The following is a 26,322-nucleotide window of genomic DNA, read 5'->3' on the forward strand; positions in this document are numbered from 1 at the left end:
CGAGGAGCACTTCTGATAGGCCCAGCAGCCTGTCGGCCCTGCCCACAGCTGGCCACAGCAGCTTAGCGGCCAGGCCGGAGCCACCTGTTTGATTTTCCCAGGAGCCGGGAGAGAGGGGGACGCAGCCTCTGTCTCGGATGGAGGAATTTCTTTCTTTCTCATACCCTCTCTATTTCTCTCTCACTGGTGTTGAGAAAACCCATTCTCTTTTTTTTCTTTCTTTCACTATTGCTCCCTCTGTTTCGTACACACACACACACACACACAGATGCACAAAAATGTGCGCACAAACATCTGCCTGCAGACACATACGGCCACATAAATGTGCAAACAAGCATTTTTGCACGCACACACACATACTCACGCATGCACATACACACACACACACATTCACACAAACGCATATGCACGCACTCGCACAATCACACAAACACATGCACACACCCATTCACACAAACACATATACACGCACTCACACAATCACACATTAACACAAACACATGCACACAAACACATATACATGCACTCACACAATCACACATTCACACAAACACATGCACACACACATTCACACAAACACATATAGACGCACTCTCACACACACACACGCACACTCACACACACACGCACTGACACACACTGACACACACATGCACACACACGCACACTCACACACACAGACCACAACAGAGCACATTCCCTCTTTTGTTTGTGACCTAAAACAATCACACTGGGTTCAGAAAGAAAGTGGGACACCTTCTGGTGCATTCAGGTCTCCCAGGTTAACAGAAGCCTGGGCTGAAAGCAGGGCAACGACGAACAAGAGCCGGCGCAGCTTCAACAGAAGGGAGCACAACAGCACCGTCCCTGTGCGACTGCGTGAGCTGTGCTATGGGAACGACGTCTCTTTAAACACGGGAGGCGTGGGGGAGGGGGAGCAGCATTCATTCCTTTATTAAGGGAACGCAGACAAAAAGAATGAAGACAGATGGGACATTCTTTCACACTGTGTAACGCTCCCTTCTCATGTGCGCTAAATGCATGCCTGCATGTATTAATTTTAATTCCTGAAAACACTGATTGAATGCAGGGAATTGCTCATATGTCTAGTACAGCTACTAATTAGCAACATGCTAATCATTGCCATATAACGTACAGATAATTTATTGGTTGTAGAGGAAATAATAACAGTATTAACATAATATGTTGGAACTTCTGGACCTTATTCTTTCAATAGCAAATTAAATATGGGGTGAATTTATTTTTTATATTGTCATTTCTTTGTGTAAAGGGGAGGGATGCGAGGGGGGGTGTAGTACTGTGTGGAATGGGACAGGTATGGAGTGACTGTGAACCCTCATCCTGACCTCACGCTCACATGCAGACAGGAGGACGGTGCCCACACAGACACACAGGAGGGAGGACTGTATGCCCCCACACAGTCGGGGAGCTATGCGCATGCAGCCAGGAAAACTGTGTATATGTAGGCAAGAGAACTGCGCATACGCAGACAGGAGAACTGCGCATACGCAGACAGGAGAACTGCGCATACACAGACAGGAGAACTGCGCATACGCAGACAGGAGAACGCGCATACACAGAGAGGAGAACTGCGCATACACATGCTGGCAGGAGTTCCCCTGTGGCACTGGCTGCTGGTCAGTTCTGAACACCTGTTCTTCATTCCCAGGCTCTCAATGCAGGGTTGGGCATTGTGTCCTTTGTTGTGGGCCAGCCACTTCACAAAAGCATCCCACAGTGCACTGGACAGGTGGTCACCACTGCCCCACAAAGCTGGCCCCCCTTGCTACTGCACGGCTGTTTGTTTTTGTTTAGTTTCGTTTTTTTTTTTTAAACTTTTTTTTATTAGCACTGAAAGTCTTTACACTGTGTTAATATCTGGTGATATAAGGAAATGCACGACATGAAAATGAAGAATGACAGGCTTTGCTGAAAGCACCATGCAAATCTGTCTGCCCTGCTCTAAATTAGCGCTACTTCCTCTAGCCTGCATCGACTCAGGGCCTGGGACCCACTTGAGCAGTGAAAGAGGCCATGACAGAACAGGTGGTGGGTGGTACACAGACTATGCAAAAATTAAAATTTGTAAGATGAAAAAGAATAGATCCACCTGTGCACTCAACTGGTTCTAAAGTCTTGTTCTGCTTTTGCGGGTTTCAGCCTCCTCTTTGTCAGTCAGTAGCAGATGATACAGAACAGGAAGTGAGGTCACTGCCAGGAGTGGTCATCGTGGTACAGGTGACAGGATGGGGGTCAATGTAGCCTGTTAATTCAGAAATTAGGCATAATATTCCTGTGGGGGTTTCTTCCTGTATTTATCCTACCTCCAGACAGCTGATCAGGCTCAGCCTCATTGGTCATGCTGACAAACATCCAGCTGTGAGTTGTTGAAGTTGAAGTTGTCAAAAATAAACATATTCATAGTATACATTATTTATTGATTAATTCATTGGAAAATGCACTTTTCCAGAGTGACCCATAAGGCTGTTACCGCAGGATAAATAGTCCACTTTGTTGAGTAATGTACTAGTCGTTCGCAGCTCCACAACATTTGGGTGTTGTAATCCTGGACATTGGCAAGTATCCTTTGGCACTCTCTTTTAACACTCTCTCAACACTTTTTATATCATACTGCTGCAGTGAAGCCACGGTTAATTAACAAAGAGTTGTTTTTGGGTCCGTGTGCAAGGTAATTGCTTCTGTAGGATCCAATTAAAAATCCATAATGTGCCGGGCCACAGAATGGCCACATTTTTGGCTCTGGCTGAAGGACACCGACCCAGAAATAGTGGGAAGAAAGAAAGAAAGAAAGAAAGAAAGAGAGAGAGAGAGAGAGAGAAAGAGAGAGGGGGAGAGAGAACGTCTCTCGGGGGTTCCTCCCGCAGCTGTTTGCAAGCCCTTCAGGACCTCAGGATAATCGCCGCGGGCACGTGACATGGGCTACTGTTCCGCTGGGGTGGACGGACCCGTCGGTGCCGACCCCCCCGGCCGCGCCGCCAGGTGTGCGCTCCCTCCTCGCCGCGGCGTCCAGGTCAGGCGGTCGCGCTTAAGGAGGCGTGAGGAGGAGGAGGAGGGAGCGGAGCGGGCCGCCGTCGGCCCGGCCGGTTCGGCGCTTTGTTCGCCCGCTCGTTTCCGTCGGCTGACAGCTGGCAGCTGAGAGGCTATAATTCTTTGCCCGGCCAAAGACGTCCTGCTGATGCCCAGCTGCAGACAGCTGGCCTTCCTGAAGGGGGCTCTTCTAAGCCCACCGCCCCTCCTTTCCCTCCAAAAAATGTGTCTGAAGTTGGAACTGGGGGGAAACAGAGGGGATGGTCAGATAATCCAAACCACCAGAGAAATTCTTACTCTATTTATCTTATCTTATTTTATGTTCACTGTTACGCACCACCTGACCAAAACAAATTCCTTGTATGTGTAAACCTACTTGGCAATAAACCCGATTCTGATTCTGATTCTGATTCTGAAATGCATTTTTAAAAGGGCTCATTGAGAGATATATTTTGTCTCTGAATAAACACATTGATTAGCAAATTATAAAAATGACGCAAAACTGATCATGTCTGACAAAAAAGAGGAATCATGTGACTTCTTAAAAATGAGCTCGACAACTTTTGAGAATTCATACTGTTGTCTTTTTCAGTGATGCTGTTACAAGAATATAAATACTGTGTACAGTAAAGAGCACCCTCACGCCAACCCTTTCCTCTCAGAAGAAGATAAGATCCGCTTGACTTCTTCTAAGGTCTTGAGCCTCTGAGGCTGATTATGGAGATGCTATCGCGCCGCTGGTGAGGACAGGCCCCGCCCACACGCTGCAGTCTCAAAGATATCGGCTCTGCAAAGGGGCGCTGTGGAACCCGGCTGCCTCGCACCCGCGCCCCTGCCAGAGCGTGCTCCCGCCTGAGCGTGCTCCCAGAGCCTCACAGAGGCACACTGTTCCCCCCTTACCCCCATCTCCTCGGGGTGGCGGGGGCAGGGGCACAATGGGGAGATTGAGCGCATTTATTACTTCAACAGCCCGGCTGCTCGGTCACAGGAAGTGGCTCTTTTCACAGATATGAGATGCTCTTGGGAGATTAGAGGAAGGAGTGCAGCTGATGGGCTTAGATGCGGGGGGGGGTGGTTGTACGTGCAAATGTCTGTGTGTGTATATATGAGAGCAAGTATCTGTGTACTTACGAATGTGTGTGCATGTATCTGGACGAGTGTGCGTAGGTATGCAGCTGTGGGAGCATATATGTCAGGGGAGATTGTGTGTGTGTGTGTGTGGAGGGGGGTAGTATATGTGGTCGTGGTAGTGGTGTCTATTCGAAGGAAAGTACTCCTCCATTGATGTATTTGCTACAGGCCGTGACAGTGTCCACTGTTATGTCCCTGAGTCCCCCAGGCCGTGTGCGTCTCCCATGGCTCTGGCTTCTCGGATCAATTGTCACTGGAGTGGAAAGTATTTGGGAGCACAATGACCGAGCTCTCAATAGGTCCCTGCGTGCCATTGGTGCACTGTCACCAGCAGATGGTGAGCTAATTAGAGGCCATTAAGTGCTTTGATAGCGTGTGTGGGAACCCGGCTGCCGGGGACCCTACTGTTCAAGCCCTCAATGCGCACACAAGCTGCTGAGCGCTGCCTGCTCAGTGCCGGCTGAGAGAGAGGAGCCCTTCATATAGTGCGCCTTTCTGTGACCGGACAATTCTGAGCCTTTTCTATTTTCTCCCTTTTCTTTTTTTTTTTGGTGGTCGGTCAGTCATTCATCTTTAAAGAGGTCTTTTGTTTTGTTGCATGTGGCTGAATTTCAGCTGGAATGCCTGCCTATGAGAGCAGCAAACAGCAAGCAGCATCCCCCCTCTACCCCCCGAACACTCCACCATCCCCACCCACACATCCTACCCCCATGCCCTGCCCTATCCATCCACACACAGAGCGTAGCTCAGGCAGAGAGAGGAGGAAGGTTGGTGATGGGCTTGTTTGGGGGGGGGGGGGGGTTGAGTATTTGGGATTAGCAAGACCCCCTCGCGGTGTGTCACCGAACAGGCCGCTCTTGTCAACAGAGAGGATGTGACTCCCAGAGGATGCTCATTAACCAGCAGTCCCCTGGGGGCTCTGGGAAAAGCACATTACGATGAAGGACCGGCCAGGCGCACCGCACCACTGCACATAGCACTCTCCGACCTTTGACCTCTTCACCTCAGTGAGCAGCCTGTACTTGCACGGCGCGTAATTTGCAAGGACGGCAACCCTCTCTCTGGGCGGGGCAATTACACGTGCAGGTGGGGTGGTGGCTCAAGCTCAGTTTACTGGTGGCCAGAAGGTTGTACAGTCAGAGCTCATGTGTGGGTACTGTTTCTACTTTAATCATGGTCCTTGCCAGAATCAACTCTATGAAGATACAATGGAATGCATGCATGCTGAGTACAATACAAGCAGTGCAGGTCGTTCCAGACAGGGTTATTTTTGGGGTACAAAAACACAATAATGACCCAAACAGAAACATTGCATTATTATTCCACAGAATGGCTTCTGCAAGGGTTCAGCATTGACAACCTGTCTGCACAGTCCTGTCAACCTGGCCTGGTATGGAACGTCAGAGATTGCTTCATCATATAAGAGTGTTACAGAAAAACTAGTAGTCAATAACCCCCCACTGTACTATGCACACCTGCACAGAGGTGATCATCACCGCTGAAGCAGGAACAGTGAAGATCGGGAAGCACACCTGAATCAAACAGCAATGGAGGATGTGAGTAGAATTAATTTCACTTGCTGCTGTTGCTGGTTGCTGACAGACATCTGAATGACCGAAAAAGATTTTTTAAAAGTTCTTTTATATTTTTTTTCTAGCAGGTTTTTCAAGGAACTTAATATCAAACCAAAAATATATAGACAAATCCAGACATTTCAGAGAAAAAAGGCATGAACATATCCATATCCCTTCTAATCAGCAGTAATGAGTGATAGGCGTCTGATTGGACCACATTTGAATCGAATGACAGTTGAATTTCTCCTCCTGAACAATAGCGGGTAAAAGTCATACATTGGCATTATCTTCATATTTGTCGTGATGATAAAATGTACAGCTCCTGCAATTACGCTGCTTCCCAAGTGTCCAAAGCCTCCTGCCATGGCAGCACCGCAACCATCAAACAGATGAAATTAAAGGTTTTAATGTGCCACAGCTAGTCTCAAAACAATTCTCCATTACAAACTGCTAACGCTGAAAAATTCTGTAATTACACGAGCAGCACTTCTCGTTCTAATCACAAGTGCAGCAGCAGCACCGAAAGAGAAAAAAAAAAAACCCTTCAAACATTTGTGGAATGTCCTTTTTCCTCAACATAAACTTGTCATCCAGTCTTTCTCACACACAGCATCCTGTTCACAGCCTCTGGACGTCTATTTTTGCAGCGATAAAGAGGGTGTGCGGTTGACCAATACGCTTCCTCTTTCTGAAAAGGAAAGTACAATATGAAGGAAAAGGGCGTTATGGCAGCGAAGGCTTGCGAAAACAACGGTTTCTCCCCCCCTCCCGTCCCTCTGGGTGGGTTTGGTATGTACTGGCACTTGGCCACCAGATTAGCACTCAAATTAAAACTTTGTTTACTCTGAACTTGTTCCACTAAAGAAGGAATAGCTGCTTTTTTGTCCTTTAGAACATCAGTTAATTGTTAGTTTAAAACCAGCTGCTAAACTGTTACCCTTCTCCACATATTCCTCTTAAGTCTGGGGGAGGCTGATACTGCTGATGGTGGTCATGGGGGGGGGGGGGGGGGTACTTCTTACTGTCAGTTACAATCAGGAGCTAAAATGTTTCACTTTTTTATCCTCCCCCCCCCCCCCAGCTCTTCCCCCCTGCCTTGATGTGCTGTAAACAAGATTAAAAGGGCCAGCTGTGGGGAGTTATTGTTGGTGTTGGTAGGAAGTGCTGATAGCTTTTGCAGCTGAACAAAAGCTGGATGAGAGACCAGAGGGGCGCTCCAGACACAGTGGCTCCAGCCTAGATTTCTCCCACAATCCTTTGCTCTTTGCTCTCATTGTTCTGACTGCCCCCTCCCCCCTGGCCCAACTCCCTCAGTCATGACCTGAGACATTGGGTGGGGGGCGGGGGACAATAGGATGTTTAAAAACTCTGGCTGTGACTGTTGAGAGAGAGGAGAGAGCAGGGAGAGAGGGGAAGAGAGTGAAAGAGGGAGAAACAGAAAGAAAAACAGATAGGGGTTAAAAGAGATGAACAGTGGGACAAAAAACTTAAGTATAAAGCCCTGCAGAATTGCATTGCTGTATTTAAGAAATTACATCATTTGTTTTATATTGCCCAACTATATTTTCTGTTGGGGGGGGTGGGGGGGTGGGGGTTCAGTGCACTAGCTATAGTATAAGTACAAACTGTTAAAACAACACATTAAATTTAGCCTAATGACCTGGAGAAGATATGACAAAACAATCTGAGGCATCTGTACTGGATTATTTTACATAACAAAGACCATTATTTTGAATAACTGGTTAGTCTATCTAAAGAAAAAAAACTTGCGGAAGGCATGTTTTGATTCATTTGTTTATTTTAATGTAAATAGTTAATATGCTTTCATTAGTCAGTGCTTTTCAAATAACGCTCAAATTTGTGAAACATTTGAATTGCCATAGTCCAAAACTAGGCTAATTATTTTTCAAATGTCTTTCGGCTTCCAGGAACTATCGTTATGGGCTAACTAAAAAAAATGCCGCTCTTTTTTTCTCTTCCTATTGACAGGAGATCGAGCAAGCTGGCGACAATGACCGTTTGCAGGTGTGCGGGGCGGTAATCTCATCAGAGAGAGGGTTTTAGGTGATAAATGAATGACGACTCCTGCAGCCAGTTTGTTCTCATGGTTTGCGCTGCGCAGGTGAATGGGGGGAGTGTGAGCCTGTTGTTTGTAGTCTCCATGGAGACCGCCCGCGCGGCGCCAGGCTGACAGCCGTCAGGGATTGTATGAATGGCTGACGTCACGGGGCTGGCGCCTGCCAGTCTGCCTCGGCTTGTTTGGACAATCTGGGGAAGATTGAGAGCAGAGCGATGCACATAACGCTAAACACAGTGGGAACATGTGAAAAAAATCTGTGGCGCTATTCACAGGGAATCCTTTTTAATAAGGGGAAAAGAGGGGGGCCGAGAGTAAAAATATGCAATTTGTAAGCATAAAGACCTCTTTAACATGTTAAACGACGGGATAGCAAGCCAAGGTGTATGGGAATTCTCGGCAAAAGCTAGACACAGACTCATTATAATGCAACACTGCACAGCCATCTGCCCGTCCATATGTATTTAACGTAAGCACGGAAATTCAACTCTTACAAACCTACCAGCAATTTACACATAAAATTCTAATTATTTTCCGACTGTAAAACGACGTCTTTAAGACGACATAGACAACTTCCAGCTTCGCAGTTGTATAAGACAAACAGCCTCAAAATTATGTTTAGGCTACACAGTATAACGTGCAGTGTTGTTAATTCAACTCTTACAGGCTTGGCTACATACAAGTCCAAGAGAGACCACATGTACTCAAAGACTTGATTTAACCATTAACATTTTACTGTGATAGCTACTGCAACTGAATTCAGTTTGCTGAGAATTAAGCTGTTGTTGGTGCGTTTATTTTATTTTATTTTTTCACTTGGACTCATTAAACATTGCATTAAGGCCAGAGCAATCGTGTAATTTTAAATGTTATGTTGTAGAATAAACCATTATAATATGTATATAAAACGGTTCTCTATAGTATTTGCATAAACAGTAATTACACAACACTTCATATCAGTGGATTGAGCATCGTTAGTTTCATAGTTTGGGCTATAGTACACCCCAACCACATGCCATGTGAAGTAGGCTAAAGTATATAATTAAAAGCCTATTCATCCCACGTAATTGCAGCATTCTTATGAAAATGCACGCCCCCCTCCCGCGTCCGCCTTGTCTCGAAGCAATTTCTACACCTGCGGAGTCCCCGAGCGACGGACAGCTGGGTTCCCACATATCACCCATAAAAAAAACACATTTGTTTCCATTTGTAACACCATCCCCTAACAGATTGTTAATTTTGATAAGCGAACTGGTGTTCCTATTGGTGAAGACCAAAGTGTAGTCCCACCTTTCTCATGCAAGCGCATGTTTCCTATTGGACTCTCTCGAAAACACGACTCACTCACTCACGCCCAGAAATCCCCAGGCCCTTTAAATATGAGCCGCTGGAGCCGGTAGCAATACACACTGTCATTGCAAAGGAGTAAAAACTTAGCTTCGAGTCGCTGCCGTCAAATACGTACTTCATTTTCGAACTTCAAAACAATTTGAATTATCATCGTCAATTTTTGTTTTGCGAACTTTTGACTTTCTGCAGCCGTTAACTTTTGCTGACCCTTAAAGTCGTGCAACCGAAACAAGCAAAAAGCCAAGATGAAAGTTGTCGGATCTACCTGCACACTCAGTGGCAAGGTTGGCAGCGGGGAGGTGGTGCGTTGCCTCGCAGACCAGAGTTTGGCGATTTCCAAGTGTAAAATTCCGTTCCTGGACGAACAGATGAGCGTTTTCCTTCAGGACATGAACAGCTGTTACAGCAAATTGAAGGAGTTAGTGCCCACTCTGCCTGCCAACAAGAAGGCCAGCAAAATGGAGATCCTGCAGCACGTCATTGACTACATTTGGGACCTTCAGGTAGAGCTGGACGAGCCAGGCATGAACCGTCAGCAGGCAGCCAATGGATCATCTCTCAGCCGCTCGCCACTGACTACCCTCAACACAGAGCTGGCTAGCATCGCTGTTGAGGTACGTGTAGTGTTATATGAAGCGACTATGTTGTCTAACAGCTGAATACGGTATAGCATTACGTACGGATGTTATTGCAAATGTTAAGCTAAGAAACAACCTTAACATGTAATTTTAAACTCCTCTTTTCTTTTCACAGAATGGGTGCTCGGATGATCGAATCCTGTGCCGCTAAATTTTCCATCACTACGAGCACGAAGAACAAACAAGGTTACTACGAGTGAATTTCCATCACTTCCAAAAACCTTGAACCAAGTAGAGACTTATTAAGCCTCCCGTGATAGCAGCAAGACTTTCGAGTGTGATCTGTAAAGAGACTTGAGAGGAAAATGTCCCGTGAGCTGGCTGAAGAGCTCGCCAAGTTTGTGTCAAACTCCGAAAGGCTCCGCGATTGATCCACGGTCACGAGGGTGCCCATGTATAGCGCCACATTTGTATGCTCTCACTTGTTGCGCTGTATCGGATCCACGAGAGACATTCCATATTTTTTATTTTTTATTTTTCCTCGTTACCTTTGTTATTCGCAATGTAGGAGACTTTATATTTTGTTAAAGAAATGTCAACTTCTCAGATTACTGAGTAATATTGTATTGTATATTACAATGCTTTACGACGTGAGTCATATTGTTTTTTTTACAATGTATCTAAAACGTTTTTTTATTAAAACATGAACATTTTGTGAAAACAATGACTAGAGTGTTTTAATGTGTGTGGGGTAATTGTCTTTATATACCAAGGTTTTAGGAACACATAATATAAGAAGATTAGTAGCCTACATGTAAAGGAACACTGCTAGTAGCCTTACACAGTCGTACACTGTCAGAAAAAGAGATGCTACACTGGGTCAAATTTGTACCTTGGAATACTAATCTAAAAGATAAAAGGGTACAATTGGTGTATCTTTGAGGGTACCACTATAGGTACATTTTTTTCTTACAATATATGGCAGTGTCTACCAACCGGTTGGATTCACATAATGTATAAACAAAACACATGCTACAGTTTTACTCTACAAATTACGTTTATTATCCTAATGGATGTTTGAAAGAAAGCCTGTAAATATCCTCTTGGTATGGCAAGAACAGCAGGCCTTGAATTGGTGTAAACAAACCTCATGATGCACTAAGGTGTGTCCAAAATATTTAAAGATCATGTATCTTTAACTAGGGCAAAATTTCCATGTCAGTTATGTAATAAATATGTATTCATTACAGTAGTTAAAAGTACTGTAATACTTGTCTGGGATCCACAATCTTTAACATACTTGAATGTGGGATAACGGTCCAGTTCTGAGAAGTTCAATTCAAATAAGCCACAGATAAATTCCATCATGTTCACCTCAGCATTTATGATGCACAGAACCTACTACCCTATGTCCAGAACTAATTCATTTTTAGCATGAGTTTATTCACTGAAAATGTTTTTTGATTAGTGGCAGTTAAAAACTGTGACAGCAGACCTATATGAAATATGTTGCAGTGTCTGAAACAATTCTGAAACACTTCCACAAATTCTACAGTAACCCCCCCTCCTCTGTTTCTCTCTCTCTCTTACTCTCTGTCTGCGTCTCTCTCTCTCACTCTCTCTCTTACTCTCTGTCTGCGTCTCTCTCTCTCACTCTCTCTCTCTCTCTCTCTCTCTCTCTCTCTCTCTCTCTCTCTCTCTCTCTCTCTCTCTCTCTCTCTCTCTCTCTCTCTCTCTCTCTCTCTCTCTCTCTCACACACACACACACACACACACACACTCAGTCTCTCTCTCTCTCTCTCACTCACACACACACACACACTCAGTCTTGGCTGCTCTCCCGGCCCATCTGTGGTCTGGCTCAGGGATTACTGTTTGTTAATGTTTCGGTCAGCTGTGCGCCGTGGAATGCGGCGCTATTTAACCTGAACTTCTCCAGGTGTGGAGAGGCGCCGCTCAGTCTGGGCCCGCCTGCCCTTCCCTGCCCTTGGCACAAAGCTATCGCGCAAACAGAATCGCGCACCGGCTCTGCTCGAACGTTTGCGCCGCAGCTGTGCGCTGTGCACTGCAGGGGAATGGGAAAAACAGGGAGATAAAATAAATCATGCGGAGAGTCGCCATTACGGAGCGCTGCCGAGCGCATTTAACCGCTGCGTACCCAGAACACGCTGATGCTTTTCTTTTGTGGCTTCCTGGGGGAGATTATGCTACGAGTCTCAAAATATTTGCACAGCAATTTAAACCCAACAGCCACATTAAAACAATGTTTTTCTTGTTAGTCCAGATAAAATAAATAAATTAAAATTCCGAGATCTTTGCACAGCCTCATACATTTATACATCCAGCTGGCCTACTACGGCTATAGTGAATTTCAGCATGAGAGTTGTTTTTTGTACTGTATCAGGTTTATGGGTGTTTCGTTTTGTACTTAATGGTTGATAAGTAGCAATGGTGTCTTTCAAAAGAAGGCTATGTAATTTAAGCAAACAAAAAAATCCCCAATGGCTGATGCTTGATGACTTTTTGCATGTAGTTTGGTAAATACTTACAAAACTTAAATGGTCAATCTTTTTAATCACATTATCACTCACTTTGGATTACACAATCAGATGGCATCATTTGGACTGTAGTATTTAAAAAAATCACATGCAGTTCTCTATCTGTTTCCATATACCTATGATATGTATAACTACACAAATTAAATGGATTCCAAATTGTTCCTAAATATACGGAAGTCTAACAGTTTGGAATGTTTACTGTTAAATTACTGATGCTGTAGTACTGTTACAGTACTCCAAAGTTATCTTGGCCCTCTGTTTAATGCTGAGTACACAGAGCAAACTCTTAGTGCTAGAAACCCCAGATATATATAAAAAAAAAAGATCTAAAATGAGCTGGACAGTAGCCCTACAGGACAGGGCTGGGGTATTACAGTCCTATATAATCATAATCAGAGTATAGACTTCATATGTCACCAATTTCAATGCAAATATTCCCAAGAAGGGATGGAATGGATGTCTTTTTATATACACTGTTGTTTATGAATGAAGCTAACCCATATTTTGTCAAAAAATGCAATTTAATCAAATAGTCAAAAATAGCATCTGGTATGCAGAATAAATAAAAAGAAATTGTAAATACTTTTTTCAACCAGAGAACAATTTGGCAAAAACAATGGCAATGGCAAAAGACAACTTCCCCCACTAAAAGAATCACACAGACAGTGAAAGAACCGTCCTGTTATATTCAGCAAATTGATTTGACTGAACATTGTTATCATCTGGAAACCTGTAATGGATGATGAAAAGGTGTGTGTTTATTGAGAGCTACAGATACTGCAGCTTCTGCTATACTACTCCTGTGGCACGCTTTGTGAAATAAAGTGGGAAAGATCACTGATTTTTCATGAATCCCCAAAGACAAGGCCAGAAGCTGCTGCTGTCTATGTACCAATTCAAACAGTCACACTAAGCCTATGCGTGGGCCAAAAAAAAAAAAGAAAAAAACTGAAAAACAAAAAGAGGCTGATTCATATGAAGCAGTATTTACCAGTCAACACCTACAGTTCAGAACTACTGCAGGGAAGGCGCACCATTGCAAAGAAAAGCAGACTCACAAAACACGTACTTTGAGTATTCTACACGCCTACAATTCTCCTCAATGTCGTGATAGGCCATTAGGTTTAAGCCAAGACTGTTACCACAAGACGCACCTAACAGTCAGCCTGAACAAACTGGATTTTCAATATTTTATTCACTTTTCAAGCAGTCCATTAAAATGCAGAAATTAGTTGAAGTGTGTGTACTGGCAGGGGCAGAAGCAACCATAAGTCAAGTCCATTTGCCCATTTATAACTCCCAACCGAGGGGCATTATTCAGTATAGGACAAGTTGACATATTTTACTGAAGGATTTATTGTGATTTCACTGAGGATGATGTCATAGTCAGAGAGAATGCAAACCATTAGCATTGTGTAGCCACAGGCCCTCACAGTACACTTACTGCCTGGATCTCATTGGCTAAATCCCTATTTGAAATAGACAGCAAATAAGACCAAGTAACTTAAAGTGGCAAAAAGCTGTTACATCAAGGCAGAAAGTGAGAACAGGCAGCCTATCTTAGGACGGAACGTCCTTGTTTTTTAAGCTTTGGAAGTTGACTTGTCCTGTCCATTTTCTTCTGAGAGGAAATGTACATGTCACTTTCTCCAGTGATCCTCTATTGCTCCTCCGTCCCCCTCGCTACCCTCATGGCCTTACGAAACCCTGATGCGAGTGGCTCCCAGTCCTTGCTGGCTCATGGGCACCCCCTGGTGGCTATATCCTGCGGCGCTTGGCTCCACCGGGGCTGGAAGGGTCGGTGTTCAAGCCGAGCAATTTCTCCGTGGAACGGTTCCTCTTCCGCTTCTCCGCAGTCTCCTTTGATCCACTCTCACTTGGAGCCCTCTCTCTGACTTTCTCCTCTTTTGTTGGGGGGCTGTCCGTGCCATTCCCAGAGGAGGTGCTGCCTGCAAGGGTCAGGAACACCAAAACTGAAGTGGAATAGAGAGAAACCATCTCCTGTTTTCAGGGCTTCAGAGCACTGCAGAGAGAACCTCACTGTACACATAATAACACCCCGGCTGTCAGTCCTTTTAAATAACTATTTTTAATCCCAATTTCTTTTTCTGCCAATTTGGAATATATTCAATTTTATTTGTGTCCTATCTTTCTTCTTCAATTGAAGAGGGTGCGAACAAGGACCAACAAAACTTCCTTTGGCTGTACTGCCGTACGAAGGCTTGTCGAATTTCTTTCTCTGACCTATGGTCTTCAACATCACACATCCTCCCACCTGCGGCATGTCAAACGTGGCGAGCCGTCACGCCGGCAGGGTCGTCAGCCACAGCTGCGCAGATTACACAGACACCTGTGACCCCGTGGGGCTAACGTAGCGTAGGTGATACAGCTGAATAAACTAGGAATTAGATTAGAACTAGTCAGCTACAGCCAGTAGGCTGGATATATGTGCATGTGTGAGTGCTTGTGTGTGTTCGACCTTTCATGAAAAAAAGGAGCTGGTTACAGTGTGCATTTGGTTTAGATTTGTGCAGGGAACTCCCATTGATTTCACTCTCGTCATACCTAGCATAGCAATGCTACATAGGATTGGCTTCTACAAATATTTTTATGTATTGACCAGGGAACGGCAGTCCTGAATCCTAAAAGTCAGTTCCATGTAAAATCAATATTAGCATTAACTCCCTGTTTCAAATATGCTGCCACAAAACAATTTGTTATAATCTTGTGGGGTGGTTTCAGAGTACAGTAATATCTGGTCAGTACACTGAAAATATTTGTTGAAGACCCCAAATGATCACTGGCATTCAAAACAATCACAACAACCAAGGCCTGTAAAATAACTCCCACACAGTCGAAGCAAAGTCGTAGTTTTTACTTGAGGTTAGGGAAGGTATAAAGTGAGAAGAGAAGGGACCCCGGAGGGTGAGGGTTTTTAATCCCAATACAGCACTTAATGCCTCATGTACACTCCTGTTCCAGGGAGAGTGCCTGTTTGTGCCTTTTTTGGAAAGGACAAAGACATTCAGCCCAAAACTGTGTAATACAAGTACCTATTAAACTGCATGCATGCTGGTTCCCCGGATCGCCTGCCTCCCCTGCGTTCATAACAAACAGCAATAATAAAGAGTGCAATGTAACATTCATAACAAATTTTTAAAAAATAAAACAGGTTAAAAAATTAGGTCAAACGCTCTTGAATACCATAAGGTTATATGAATTAAACAAAGATAAAAATGACTGAAAAATAGTTCACAGTAAAACAAGAAAGTATACAATACACAGATATAGCTAGTCTATTGAGGTAAACACTGTAGCAGAGTATTCTTAAACAGGAAGGTAATACCTTGAATATTCCACTGCAAATGCTTGTCATGTGTCATATGTCATGCATCATATCACTCAGTACCAAAACCAAAAAAAGAAAAAAAAAAGGCTAAAACAACACAAAAAAAAGGTTAACAGTCTTTGTAATAAAAGGAGAAAAGCAATAATCGGTGCGCGCCACAGTCACACACGAAGGCCTCTGGTTATGAATACATATGTACTGAGATCAAGCTGGAGCTTTGGACAGTGAACCTGTCCTGCTGTCCATACCTTGACAGGTCCTGGTCAGCCATAACTGAAAGTTGACCTTAGAAAATGAGACATAAATATCTGAGGTGAGGCGCTGACATTCATTACCAGGCAGTGCTTTGAGAGCAGCCACGGTGAGGCCCACGATTGTATGTCACAAAAAGACAAACAGGAAACAGAAAAATAAAAACAGAAAAATACAAAATTACAGGACAGCATATGAACCTTCTCTGGCTGATGCACACAGGGCTCCCTCCTCTCCGGCGTCCTCTATCTCTTCCTCCTCCTGCCCCAGTTTACCTGCCACCGTGGAAATAAAAAAAGCAAATGATCCCTGTGAGCCGGCTCCCTAAAAATAGCCATGAGAATCCCGAAATGTTCCCCAAACCAAGGAAAACGGGACGGACGCAGCTAGGAGAAGCAGTTCCAGCACAGCGATTTGGCCTTGAGGGTTGTTGAGTCGAAACACAGGTATTGCACTCAAGCAAGCTACTGCACATCAGTGATCAAGGTGCCCCAATGTACTGTTTTTCAGTAAGTAAGGAGATTGCACTGGCCCATATAGAACAGAATGAACACATTTCAGAATACACAAGATATGCAAATGTTTATTAGGGAAGACTCATTTATAAATAAACCCCGATTAGCACAGTCGCCATGAAATTCAGTGGCGAAGTAACATTATATAAGGCAATTTACAAGGGATTTCTGGATTTTTACTCAGTACATTTAAAAAGTAATTTTTCCCCTGTTCTGCCCAGTTTGGAACGTCCAATCATGCTCCCGCTGCACCGTCCAATGCAACCGCCATTGTCGAGTCAGGAGAGCACAGACGAGCATGAGCTTCCTCTCAAGTATGCAATATCAGTCACCAGTTCTTATCACGCTGCGGGTCAGAAATCTGGCTCGCACAGACATGAGTCAGAGGAAATACAGAGGAAAAACCGGCAGACACCGTGGCTCCCTAGGACCAGGTTTGGGAACCACTACATTAGAGGCATCCCAGACATTACAATAGTAATGTTACTGTAAGACCTGCGCGGGAAAGTCCAGGGGTCAGAAAGCAAACGTCCTGTCATGTGTTTTTTCCACCCATGCTCCCGAATATACTCAGTGAAACCACAGAAATAAGTATATCATCCTGGGATTTTAAGTATGGCACATTAGAGATTAAAGAAAATTTCACCTACTTAACAACTTTCTCATCCAGTGTACTCAACAACAATACTCAATAATAGGCAAGTGAGCTGATTCAGACTTGATTTGAGTATCCAGGGTAGGGTATGCATGTGTGCTGTGTGTATGCATACCAGTAGTGGCACTAATGGGCTTGATAATGATGAAACAGAACTCTTAACTTTAAACCAATCATTGGTTTCAACTCGTTTTAATTTAACTTAATTAACAAATGTGTCACTGTCTGAATATCCAACTGGAAAGTATCCTACTGCTACACTCCATCCTATAGGACCTACAGTACGGAGTGTAGCACAGTGGGTAAGGAACTGGGCTTGTAACCGAAAGGTCGCAGGTTCGATTCCCGGGTAAGGACACTGCCGTTGTACCCTTGAGCAAGGTACTTAACCTCCATTGCTTCAGTATATATCCAGCTGTATAAATGGATACAATGTGAAATGCTATGTAAAAAAAAGTTGTGTAAGTCACTCTGGATAAGAGTGTCTGCTAAATGCCTGTAATGTAATGTAAAGCTTCCTCTTAATGTATCAGGTTGCAGTGTTCTCTTTCCTCAACTCAATTAGCAGATGCTACAAACACAGAATTCAGAAGAACTGGAAATATGAGTTAAGATAACTGTTAGATGGTTAATTTAAAAAAATAACAAGAGCAATTATTCCTCTCTAATGCAAGATGAAAAAACATGAAGCAATTCTTCCCCACCAATGTAAGCTTATTGCTTCCTTTTTTCCTGCTCACCAGCCACCGATAATGCATACGTATGCGTGTCTCTGTTTGTGCAAAGAGGAGGACCGCTCTACCTTCTTTCACGTCTTGAATTATTTCCTCCGGAAGAACAAAACTCTTCTCCAAGTTGGGAAAAGGCAATATTTCAGATTCATCCTGCAGTGAAGAAGCAGATTTGAGTTGTCCCAAGGTAAAACAGAATGACGTTTAAAAAAAAAAAAAAAAAAAAATTATTCATAACTTACCAGAGCTTGCATGTCGTACATGGTAGTGAGATGATCCCAGATCACTTTAGAGGACACTTGTCTTCCAATATTTTGGCAGAATTTATCTCGAATGCAAATCATGTGAAAATGACGATTAACCCCTAATATAGACAGGAAAAAAACCATAGCCACAGTTAAACGGGTACACCTATGCTGCAGTTTAATGCAGTGTACACACCACAAAACAGACTGTCTAACCAAATCTTCTAATGAGATTTCTTTTTTCTTTTTTTTCTCAAGTGGAAACTATTATCTTGCCTTAAATTATGGTTTGTTTGAAATTTTCTTACCCCATTGACAAATCATTGAAACGGACACCTCATTGGCAATATTTTTACAAAAAAGTAATAGGAATAAGATTATCAGTTTAAATGTAAGACTAAAATACTAATGTGTTTATATGACCGACGTATTTTTGTTTTTTGCAGCGCAATCTCAAGGTGGGGGAGTAATTTGTTAGGCAGCACGAGAAACACCGATCAGACATTAAAGTTAAAAGTTAAAATTAAAATCGCTTACCGAATAGATATCTTAATAGATGTCAGTTATATGAAAAACTGCGATACATATGCAATAGAATATTTACAAACATCTAAATGTGAGGTTAAGACAACAAGCAGCTTATCATTCTGTATGGTTATGCCATGCACGTAGCTACGTACAGAAAGTAAAAAGTTTTCTGAAGCAAGCACACACACTCTGAAGTGAAGCAAACAGTTTGCGATGATATTAATCGAAATCGTAGAAGACTTTAATGTAGTTATTCAGTATGGGTTTATAAACTTGCTGTCAAAACATCCGGCACATCTAACGTTACATTTTTTAAACGACTTGACGCAATGACGCCAGAGACGTCACGTTGCTATCGATGTCCCGCACTCAAAAAGGTGAAACGAGTTTGCTAAAGTCAGCTGAGACATGCGTTTGTCAGCCTTTACCTAGAAACTATTGTGCGTAATGTTTTTGTCAAGCGCAAAAAAGTTTTCAGTTTAACATACCAGTGATCTAAAATAAACTACGGTCTTGTTAGCTAGGCAACTATCTTGCTTGGCTGAAATCGCATGCTTTGTGGGTGGCAGTGTTTGAGCTGTGGGTCTACAGGCCTAAACGTACAAAAACCACGACGAATTTAAATTTTTTTTACAGTCGTACCTACAGGCTTGTGTCCCAGCATAGCATGGAAAAGGCACACTTCCACCTCTTGGCTCCATGTGACAGAGTCCTCGGCAGGATTAATCCCCGAATCCTCATGTTTCTCTTCTGTGGGAGACGTGTCAGCTTCCCCCATATCTCTTCTGGTAAGAAACGGTAAACGGAGGAAAGAGGAAGAGTTCGTCGTGCAAGAATGACAAAGTACGCCCCCCAACTACAGCCGATGGAACTGCAGTGCGCCTGCAAGAACTTTGTGCACAAGTTGGGCAGACAGACATTTGTTTTTGTGGAGAAAAGAGGCAATTTATTTCGTATATGTAAACTGTATGTTAGTCGGCACATGTGTGTCAAATAACTTGTAAATATTTAAGAATTATTGGTAAATATGTACAATGTTGTGTCGAAATAGATTGCACGACATATAGCAAATGCTTTTTTTTTTTTTTTGTTTACAAAAAGGAAAGAATCTCCGTTTCGTTTCTCTGAGAGTGACTTCAGACGCACGTTAGGCCCATTGTGGGAAAAAAACAATGGGCAAAATAAAGTAGAACAGATATAAAACCTGTCTAGCCCACCGTCCTCAATCACTGGCTTATCTAAAGAATGCTTTATAACGAAAAAAAAAAGTACATGGCGTTATGTAGGCCTTATGTAAGTTTAATACATTTCTTAAGAAGATATGCTTAAATTGCCGTATGATTGGATGAAGTCGTGTCAAGAACGATCTATTCAAAAGTTATCTTTCTTTGATTCAGTTGGCTCTCCAACATTCCCTTGATCGTTGGAGAGTGAAATAGCTTTTTACAGGGGAGAAAATCTGCTAGGCGTACGTGTTAATAACAACACGCCAAATAAAAACAAGAACGAATACAAAAAAAAGACACTTAACAGTGTTATCTCCCATATCTCCCATATATTTATTTTGAGTATCACTAATAATAATAATAATATAATATATCATGGCTTAAGCAAACATGAAAATAAACAAACGAAAGAACAAATAAGAATCAATCATAGCAGATTTTTTGTTAAAAAAAAAAAAAAAAAAGTAAATCAAAGTTGCAATGCAGAGATACTGAGATACATTACCAATGGTCTTATAGTGCATCTTTCTTGTATTTACAGAAGTGCTAATGTCTCTAACTGACTTAGTGGTGAGACTCTCTTTCTCCTTGCTTACATATGACAGACATTATTTGGATGTGCTGGGCGCTGTCTTCCATTTGAAGGTCGTCTTACATGGACTTTCCTGGGACTGCCTTAGTGGTCCCATGCCATCTGTCGATGTGAGTATCTACTGAATCGATGCAGCGCCTTTCACTGTTTATCAAACATGTTACATCTGATACAGAAACATATATTTAAAAATATATATATTTCAGTACACCACTGGTGTTACTGTATACTGAAATAGAGTTTTCATGTTATTGTAAATGTGGTTATTGAAGCGTTCTTTCCCTGTCTTTGGGTTAGTCGCCAGTTAACAGTGTGTATGTCTGAAGCTGAGGGTGAAGGTTGACTGCTGCTCAAGAAACAAGCTTTACCCTGTTCTTTGCCCCCCACCCCCACCTCTCACCTGGAACTTACCCTCTCCAACCTGCACCTTTCCCCCTTTGTCTTACCCGTCTTATCCCCTCACCTGTTCCTTGTCCCTTACTCCCCCAGAAAGCACACTACATGTGTGCAAAACAGACAAGCAAAAAACATTAATCGCAGACAAACGTTTGCCACACCACAGGCACCTTAACATTTTATTCCCAGATGTTTTATAACATTGACCACTAGAGGGCAGGCATATTACACCTTTTACTATTTATGACGAGGGAACAGTTCAGTACCAGTATCCAGTACAGAGATGGTTTTCTACATTTATGTTAATTTATTAATTATAGAGCTACGCAATGCAGTAGTTACTGGTATTTTAATTTTTATTCTGACTTTTTCTTGTCACAGTTAATCATTGTTGGATGAAGGTAACATACTTCTGCGATACAACATTTGCTTGCCATTGCTAGATGCTGTTTTTGATGCAATTCCAGAGCCAATGTTATGTCTCATTATTGCCTTTGCCGTGCGAGAGGCAAAGCATTGGTTTGGGTAGAGCCTTTAGCACTGGTTCAATGTAGTGGTACATCCTATGAACTTTTTGAAGATATATGGGTTAAAACTGGGTTTATTCTTCATTATGCTACAGTGTTAATACAGGGTGCAGTAATGTGGAGTAGTAGTAAGGGAATGAGCTGAAGCTTACTTGTTGGACTCTGTTGTACCTTCTGTAAGTTACTGTGCCTTGCCTAGGCAACATCACTAATCAATATTAGTCTGTGGAGAATCTGCGATACATAAGCTATGGAAGTCATCCTTCCTGTGGATGTCTGCTATGCATATAAATAATGTAATATATCACACTTGACGTGAAAATGCTTTTCTTTCATCTAGGTTTTACATGCAGTGCCTAAGGGCAGAGAAGACTGCACTCTCAGCTAGCCTGGTACAGTACAGTCCTGTCTTAACCATTGCCTTACAGTTTTTCTTTTTTTCAAAAGTCCCTGTTCAATTTGAAGTAGGATTAGGGGAGCAAACAACATACAATTGCTCAGTTTTATGATGATCAGTTTTGATGCATTTTATTGAGAGAGAATACAATTTACCGTTTAAAAAAATATATCTTGGGAGTTTTAGATTACCATTGAAAAGGTCACATTCACATTCACTGTACATCACACCCATGGCCCTTCCATCCTTACCTGGGCTGGTAGCTCAGATCTATGGTCAAATATTTATGAGCAAATGTGAGGGAAAAAAAAAACTTTGTAAATTTAAGTGATATGTTCAGATTAAGTTTCGCAAGCGTAATGTGGGAAGTTTTTAGCAGTGTGCTGTCGATTAGGGGCAAGACATTTTCTGACCTGTTAAAAGGTGAATCGGTCCCTCTCCTGTCATAGAGACATTCCACCAGTTGGGAATACAGTACAGATATTAGTGAGTTTTCTGTGGAGTCTTGTGGTTGGTACACAGGTCCCTCCTTTGCTTGATTTGGTAAACATTCAAGAAAAGCCAGAGGCAGTCATTAAAAGACAAGCAATGTAATTACAGCTGGTATGATAGACTGTGCAAAACACTGCCTTCAGCAGTGAGATTTCACCTTGTTCAATAAAAACATGCCCCTGAGGCTTATCCTCGGCCAGGGCCGTTGTCGAATGCTTATTGCTTATGTTTCCTGTTTCCTGCTCAGAGCCTGACTTAGGTAAACCTAAGTACAGAGAGAGATGGGGGTTGGTGGCAGGATCCATGCAGTATTCACTGAGCGATTGCCTCACCACCACCCAGACAGTGTAGAGAGCAATGCAATATAAATGGACCTAAATGTTTCATGAGAAAAAGCTATATCGAAAACTGCAGCACACTCCATGGCCCTGAAATAACCTGCTCTAACCTACTCTAAACCCACAATCCTTTCCTCATATGGTCATATATGTGCCTTTGTGTCCATTATGACTGAGTACCAGTGATCTGAACTGGCGTAATATGGGGATAATAAAAGCATTCATGCTCAGCCCTTTTTAATTGGATCTTTCAAATCCTGTTTGAACTCAGTCTGTCTCTGTCTGACAACCAAAAAGAGAATAGAGTTCCCGAATGCAGAAGTGAAAATATAAAAAAGACAAAAGCAGAAGTTTTTACTTTATTTTTGTTCTGACATGAGTCCATATGTAAATCAGTGATCGTATGTTCCGAAATTTTTTTTCTTCTAATTTCTTCTAACATCGCACTTCTTAATTTTACCCTGTTCCACTAGTCATAGCATTTTATGCTACATGCATTCCTACTGCATTCCAAGGTGTCTTATCCGAACAGGAGATCGTTGCACATTAATAAAACCATCAATGTGTTTCTTTGCCTCTGGGAAATGAATTTGAAGTCATATGTGCATCCATTGATAATAAATCACATTCCCAAATGAGGGCCCATAGAAGACTTATTCCCACTGAATTTAATTTTGTTTATGTTTCTATATTACATGAAGTATATTTTATGCTTGGTGTACTTTTTTTTGCTTATACATTATTGACAGCTAAAAATGTTTTTAGAACGAAACAGCCACTATGCGTACAGAGTTAAATGTCCAGTGTTAATTCAACTCTTAACAGACTACATATGAGTCCAATAGAGGTTATATGGCCTCTGTAAGTTTCTTTATCACTGAACATTTTACTGTGTATGTCTTGTATAGACATGTGATATAATAAGGTAATGATTTATGCATGCTTCTATGTTCTATGTTAAAAAGCCAGTGCATTGCAGAATGAGTGGGTATGGGGGAAAAAGCATCTAACTTTCACCATTTTATTGAGCTGTGGGTCCTCAGCCACGTGCTGGGCCTTTTAGGGGGTTATTAGACGGAAAGGTCTGGGACCGTTTCTGCTTCTCATTTCCCAGGCCTGGCATTTCCCTGCTGCTGTCGAGCAAGGGACTCGGTCTAGGTTTCCTCGGGAAAGAAATTAAACGGCTGTCCAAATGGAAGGTGCACTAACCAGCCCAGAACAAGGTTGTTAAATAATGAAACATATCGTGCGGAAAGGCTGTTCCCAGTGGTCGTTGTGGCGAAGGTAAATTTGTCTGAAAACCTGTACCCTAAGTTTACCTCGGGACAGAATAGCATGAAATAGCTTTTAGACTGGAGTGGCTCAACTGCGCCTAGCCATTCTCAGCCAGTGCGTTCCATACAATTAGAGTCTGAGTCATTGGTGGCTGATCAGCTTTGAATAGGAGGCAGAAATCCTGCCCTTAAACCAATCGTCTACATGTATTTTCCTTTAACAATCTGCCAATTATTAATCAAAACGATCCATATTGGTATGCATACCTAATGTTTTTTTCAATTATAGTTTTGTGGTGACGTTATTTTGTAGCAACAGTCGCCCATATCCATAGATCGTTGAACATTTTCTCTGTGCTCTCGGTGAATATCGTTGACATAAAGATCCCTTACTCTATTCTACACAGATTCTACTGTTGAAAGTGACTATGAAAAAGCAGAGCTATTTCTGAAGTTCACTTTCTTGTCATTATTACACATTGCATTCAGCAAAGGTGTGACATATCATTAACAGATGCACCATGTTGTAAATATTAAGTTCTTCTTATTTAAATGAACAAATAAAGAATTTACATTCTCTAATGTGACAAATGGAAGTAGTAAAGTGTGAGACAGCAAAACTTTTGGATGCCGCGCCGGTCGATTATTCAGATAATTAGTACCTGCTTCAGTTGATATTGCTCCTTTATTTCAAGGCCATTAGATGCTGCTGGCCCGAGACTTGAAGCAGTGCACTGTGTTTCTGTGTTTACCCGAATCTCACAGTCTGTCCATGATGGCTCTTGTTTGCAATACTACTGTCAAGGCTAATTTACACAACTTTCTGAAAGGTGGCATATCGCTGTTCACAGCTCTTTAATCCAGCGAAGGACCTTAGAGAACAATCCAAATATAACCAGGAGGGATAAATAATTCAGGGTGAACCATGAATAATCCATCAACGGATCAGTCTGGCCGTAACAGTGAACATTGAGGCTCGTGGACGTGAGCGAGTTGGCTGTATTGTTTGAAAGTCTGATCTGATTTGGTTATGAGGAGTCTAGAGGCTGGCAACTGCAGAACTTTGTTTCTGGTCGAATCTGTCTTGGGCGGAAATATCAATGCATCAAAAAGGGTTTCGTTTGCCAGTCAAAACTAGGAAAAAATACGAGGCACTCTTGATGCGAAGTTAAAAGCCTTTTTTGAAACATGGCAAGAAAAATTAAAATGTGCTGGACCTACATGTTGCCGCCTCGCACAGTCTTCTCTGTGGTTCCCTGATTGCTTCCATTCAGCCAGAAGAACATTAGTGAGGTCGGGCACTGATTGGGCGATTAGGCCTGGTTCGCGGTAGGCTTTCCTGTTGATCCCAAAGTTGTTGGATGGGGTTGAGGGTAGGGCAGTGTTCAGACAAGTCAAGTTCTTCCAGACCGATCCCAACAAAACCATTTCTATATGGACCTCGCTGTGTCATGCTGAAACAGGAAAGTGCCTATTCCCAAACTGTTGATTTTGCATTCTAACAGCTGACGGCTGATACCTGGAGAGAACATTCACCACTAGTGCTCCCACTGATATTTAGGGTCTGAAATGTCCTTAGAGTCAACATCACATTTTTTTATTATTTTATGTAGACCACTTATCGCCTTCTTCTTGATTGTGACAGGAAAACATCATGCAAAAGGCCTTTTGTGAATTATTTAGAGGGTGTGCATGTGTGGTTTGGCATGAGGCCTATTGCTGTGTTTAGTCAACCCAAGGTCCTTAGAAGGGTGCAGGGGCGCTGGAGTGGTACAAAAATTTTATATGGTGCAGTTAGTCAAACATTTTCTGAAGCCAGGGAAGACATGTTAAGTTGTTTTTTTTTCTAGCTGTACATTATTGGATACAGAGGTTTTGCTTCTATTTGGAAGATGGAATGTATATTTGGAATTTGAAATCTGGAGGAACAGAACCAAACCAAAGGATGAGATAGCAGGGTGAGAAGATGCATGTAATACTGCTGTTACATTTTCTGAAAAGCTCTGTACCACTTATGAACACTGACCATCTTGGCTCATAGGGGACCTATTTTCCATCTGAAATAATGAAACTAAGTAATGGCTACTGGCATCATTCATAATCAACTTACACAACATGCTGCAAAATCCATGCAACAGTAATTAGTAAGCAGTTCAGCTGGTTGGGTACTATTGAAAATGTGGAATTTTGAACATGACCCAATATCTGCCAGTGTCCTCTAACAAAATACTCACAATATTGTTCTCCTGCCAAACTGCTCTTTGCTCGAGCACACATACAGTGCATTTGTGCATGCACAGTCAGACAGACAGACACACACACACACACACACACACACAGTTGTGCCTGCATGGATGCACATGCACACATGTTCACAGCATGATCTAATTGAAACATGAGGACAAAAAATATTTTTACAAGAAAAAAATAAATGTTAATCGCCATATGCTATGCTGTGGCTGTCAGCA

At 42.6% G+C, this 26,322-nt stretch overlaps 2 protein-coding genes across 4 annotated transcripts; one reads left to right on the forward strand and one right to left on the reverse strand.

The window, feature by feature from the left end:
• Positions 1 to 9,245: 9,245 nt before the first annotated feature.
• On the forward strand, positions 9,246 to 10,443 carry LOC118210615 (DNA-binding protein inhibitor ID-1-like). The gene is made up of 2 exons (XM_035386934.1): positions 9,246 to 9,815; positions 9,955 to 10,443. Exons 1-2 carry the CDS (start codon positions 9,447 to 9,449, stop codon positions 9,988 to 9,990), a joined length of 405 nt encoding a protein of 134 aa, XP_035242825.1. The 5' UTR covers positions 9,246 to 9,446; the 3' UTR covers positions 9,991 to 10,443.
• A 2,394-nt stretch (positions 10,444 to 12,837) lies between these two features.
• Positions 12,838 to 19,443, reverse strand: LOC118211469 (MRG/MORF4L-binding protein-like). 3 transcript variants are annotated; one of them, XM_035388697.1, is made up of 6 exons: positions 19,255 to 19,443; positions 18,082 to 18,203; positions 17,911 to 17,992; positions 16,139 to 16,213; positions 15,391 to 15,435; positions 12,838 to 14,286 (listed from the first exon to the last, which is right to left on the reverse strand). In XM_035388697.1, exons 1-6 carry the CDS (start codon positions 19,388 to 19,390, stop codon positions 14,096 to 14,098), a joined length of 651 nt encoding a protein of 216 aa, XP_035244588.1. In that variant the 5' UTR covers positions 19,391 to 19,443; the 3' UTR covers positions 12,838 to 14,095. The 3 variants fall into 3 exon arrangements, with proteins under 3 accessions (XP_035244588.1, XP_035244591.1, XP_035244589.1); XM_035388700.1 differs by having other exon boundaries at positions 19,259 to 19,395; XM_035388698.1 differs by lacking the exon at positions 15,391 to 15,435 and having other exon boundaries at positions 19,255 to 19,442.
• Positions 19,444 to 26,322: the final 6,879 nt, after the last annotated feature.

The sequence above is a fragment of the Anguilla anguilla genome, chromosome 13, assembly GCF_013347855.1.
Source record: "Anguilla anguilla isolate fAngAng1 chromosome 13, fAngAng1.pri, whole genome shotgun sequence".
NCBI classification, from domain to species: domain Eukaryota; kingdom Metazoa; phylum Chordata; class Actinopteri; order Anguilliformes; family Anguillidae; genus Anguilla; species Anguilla anguilla.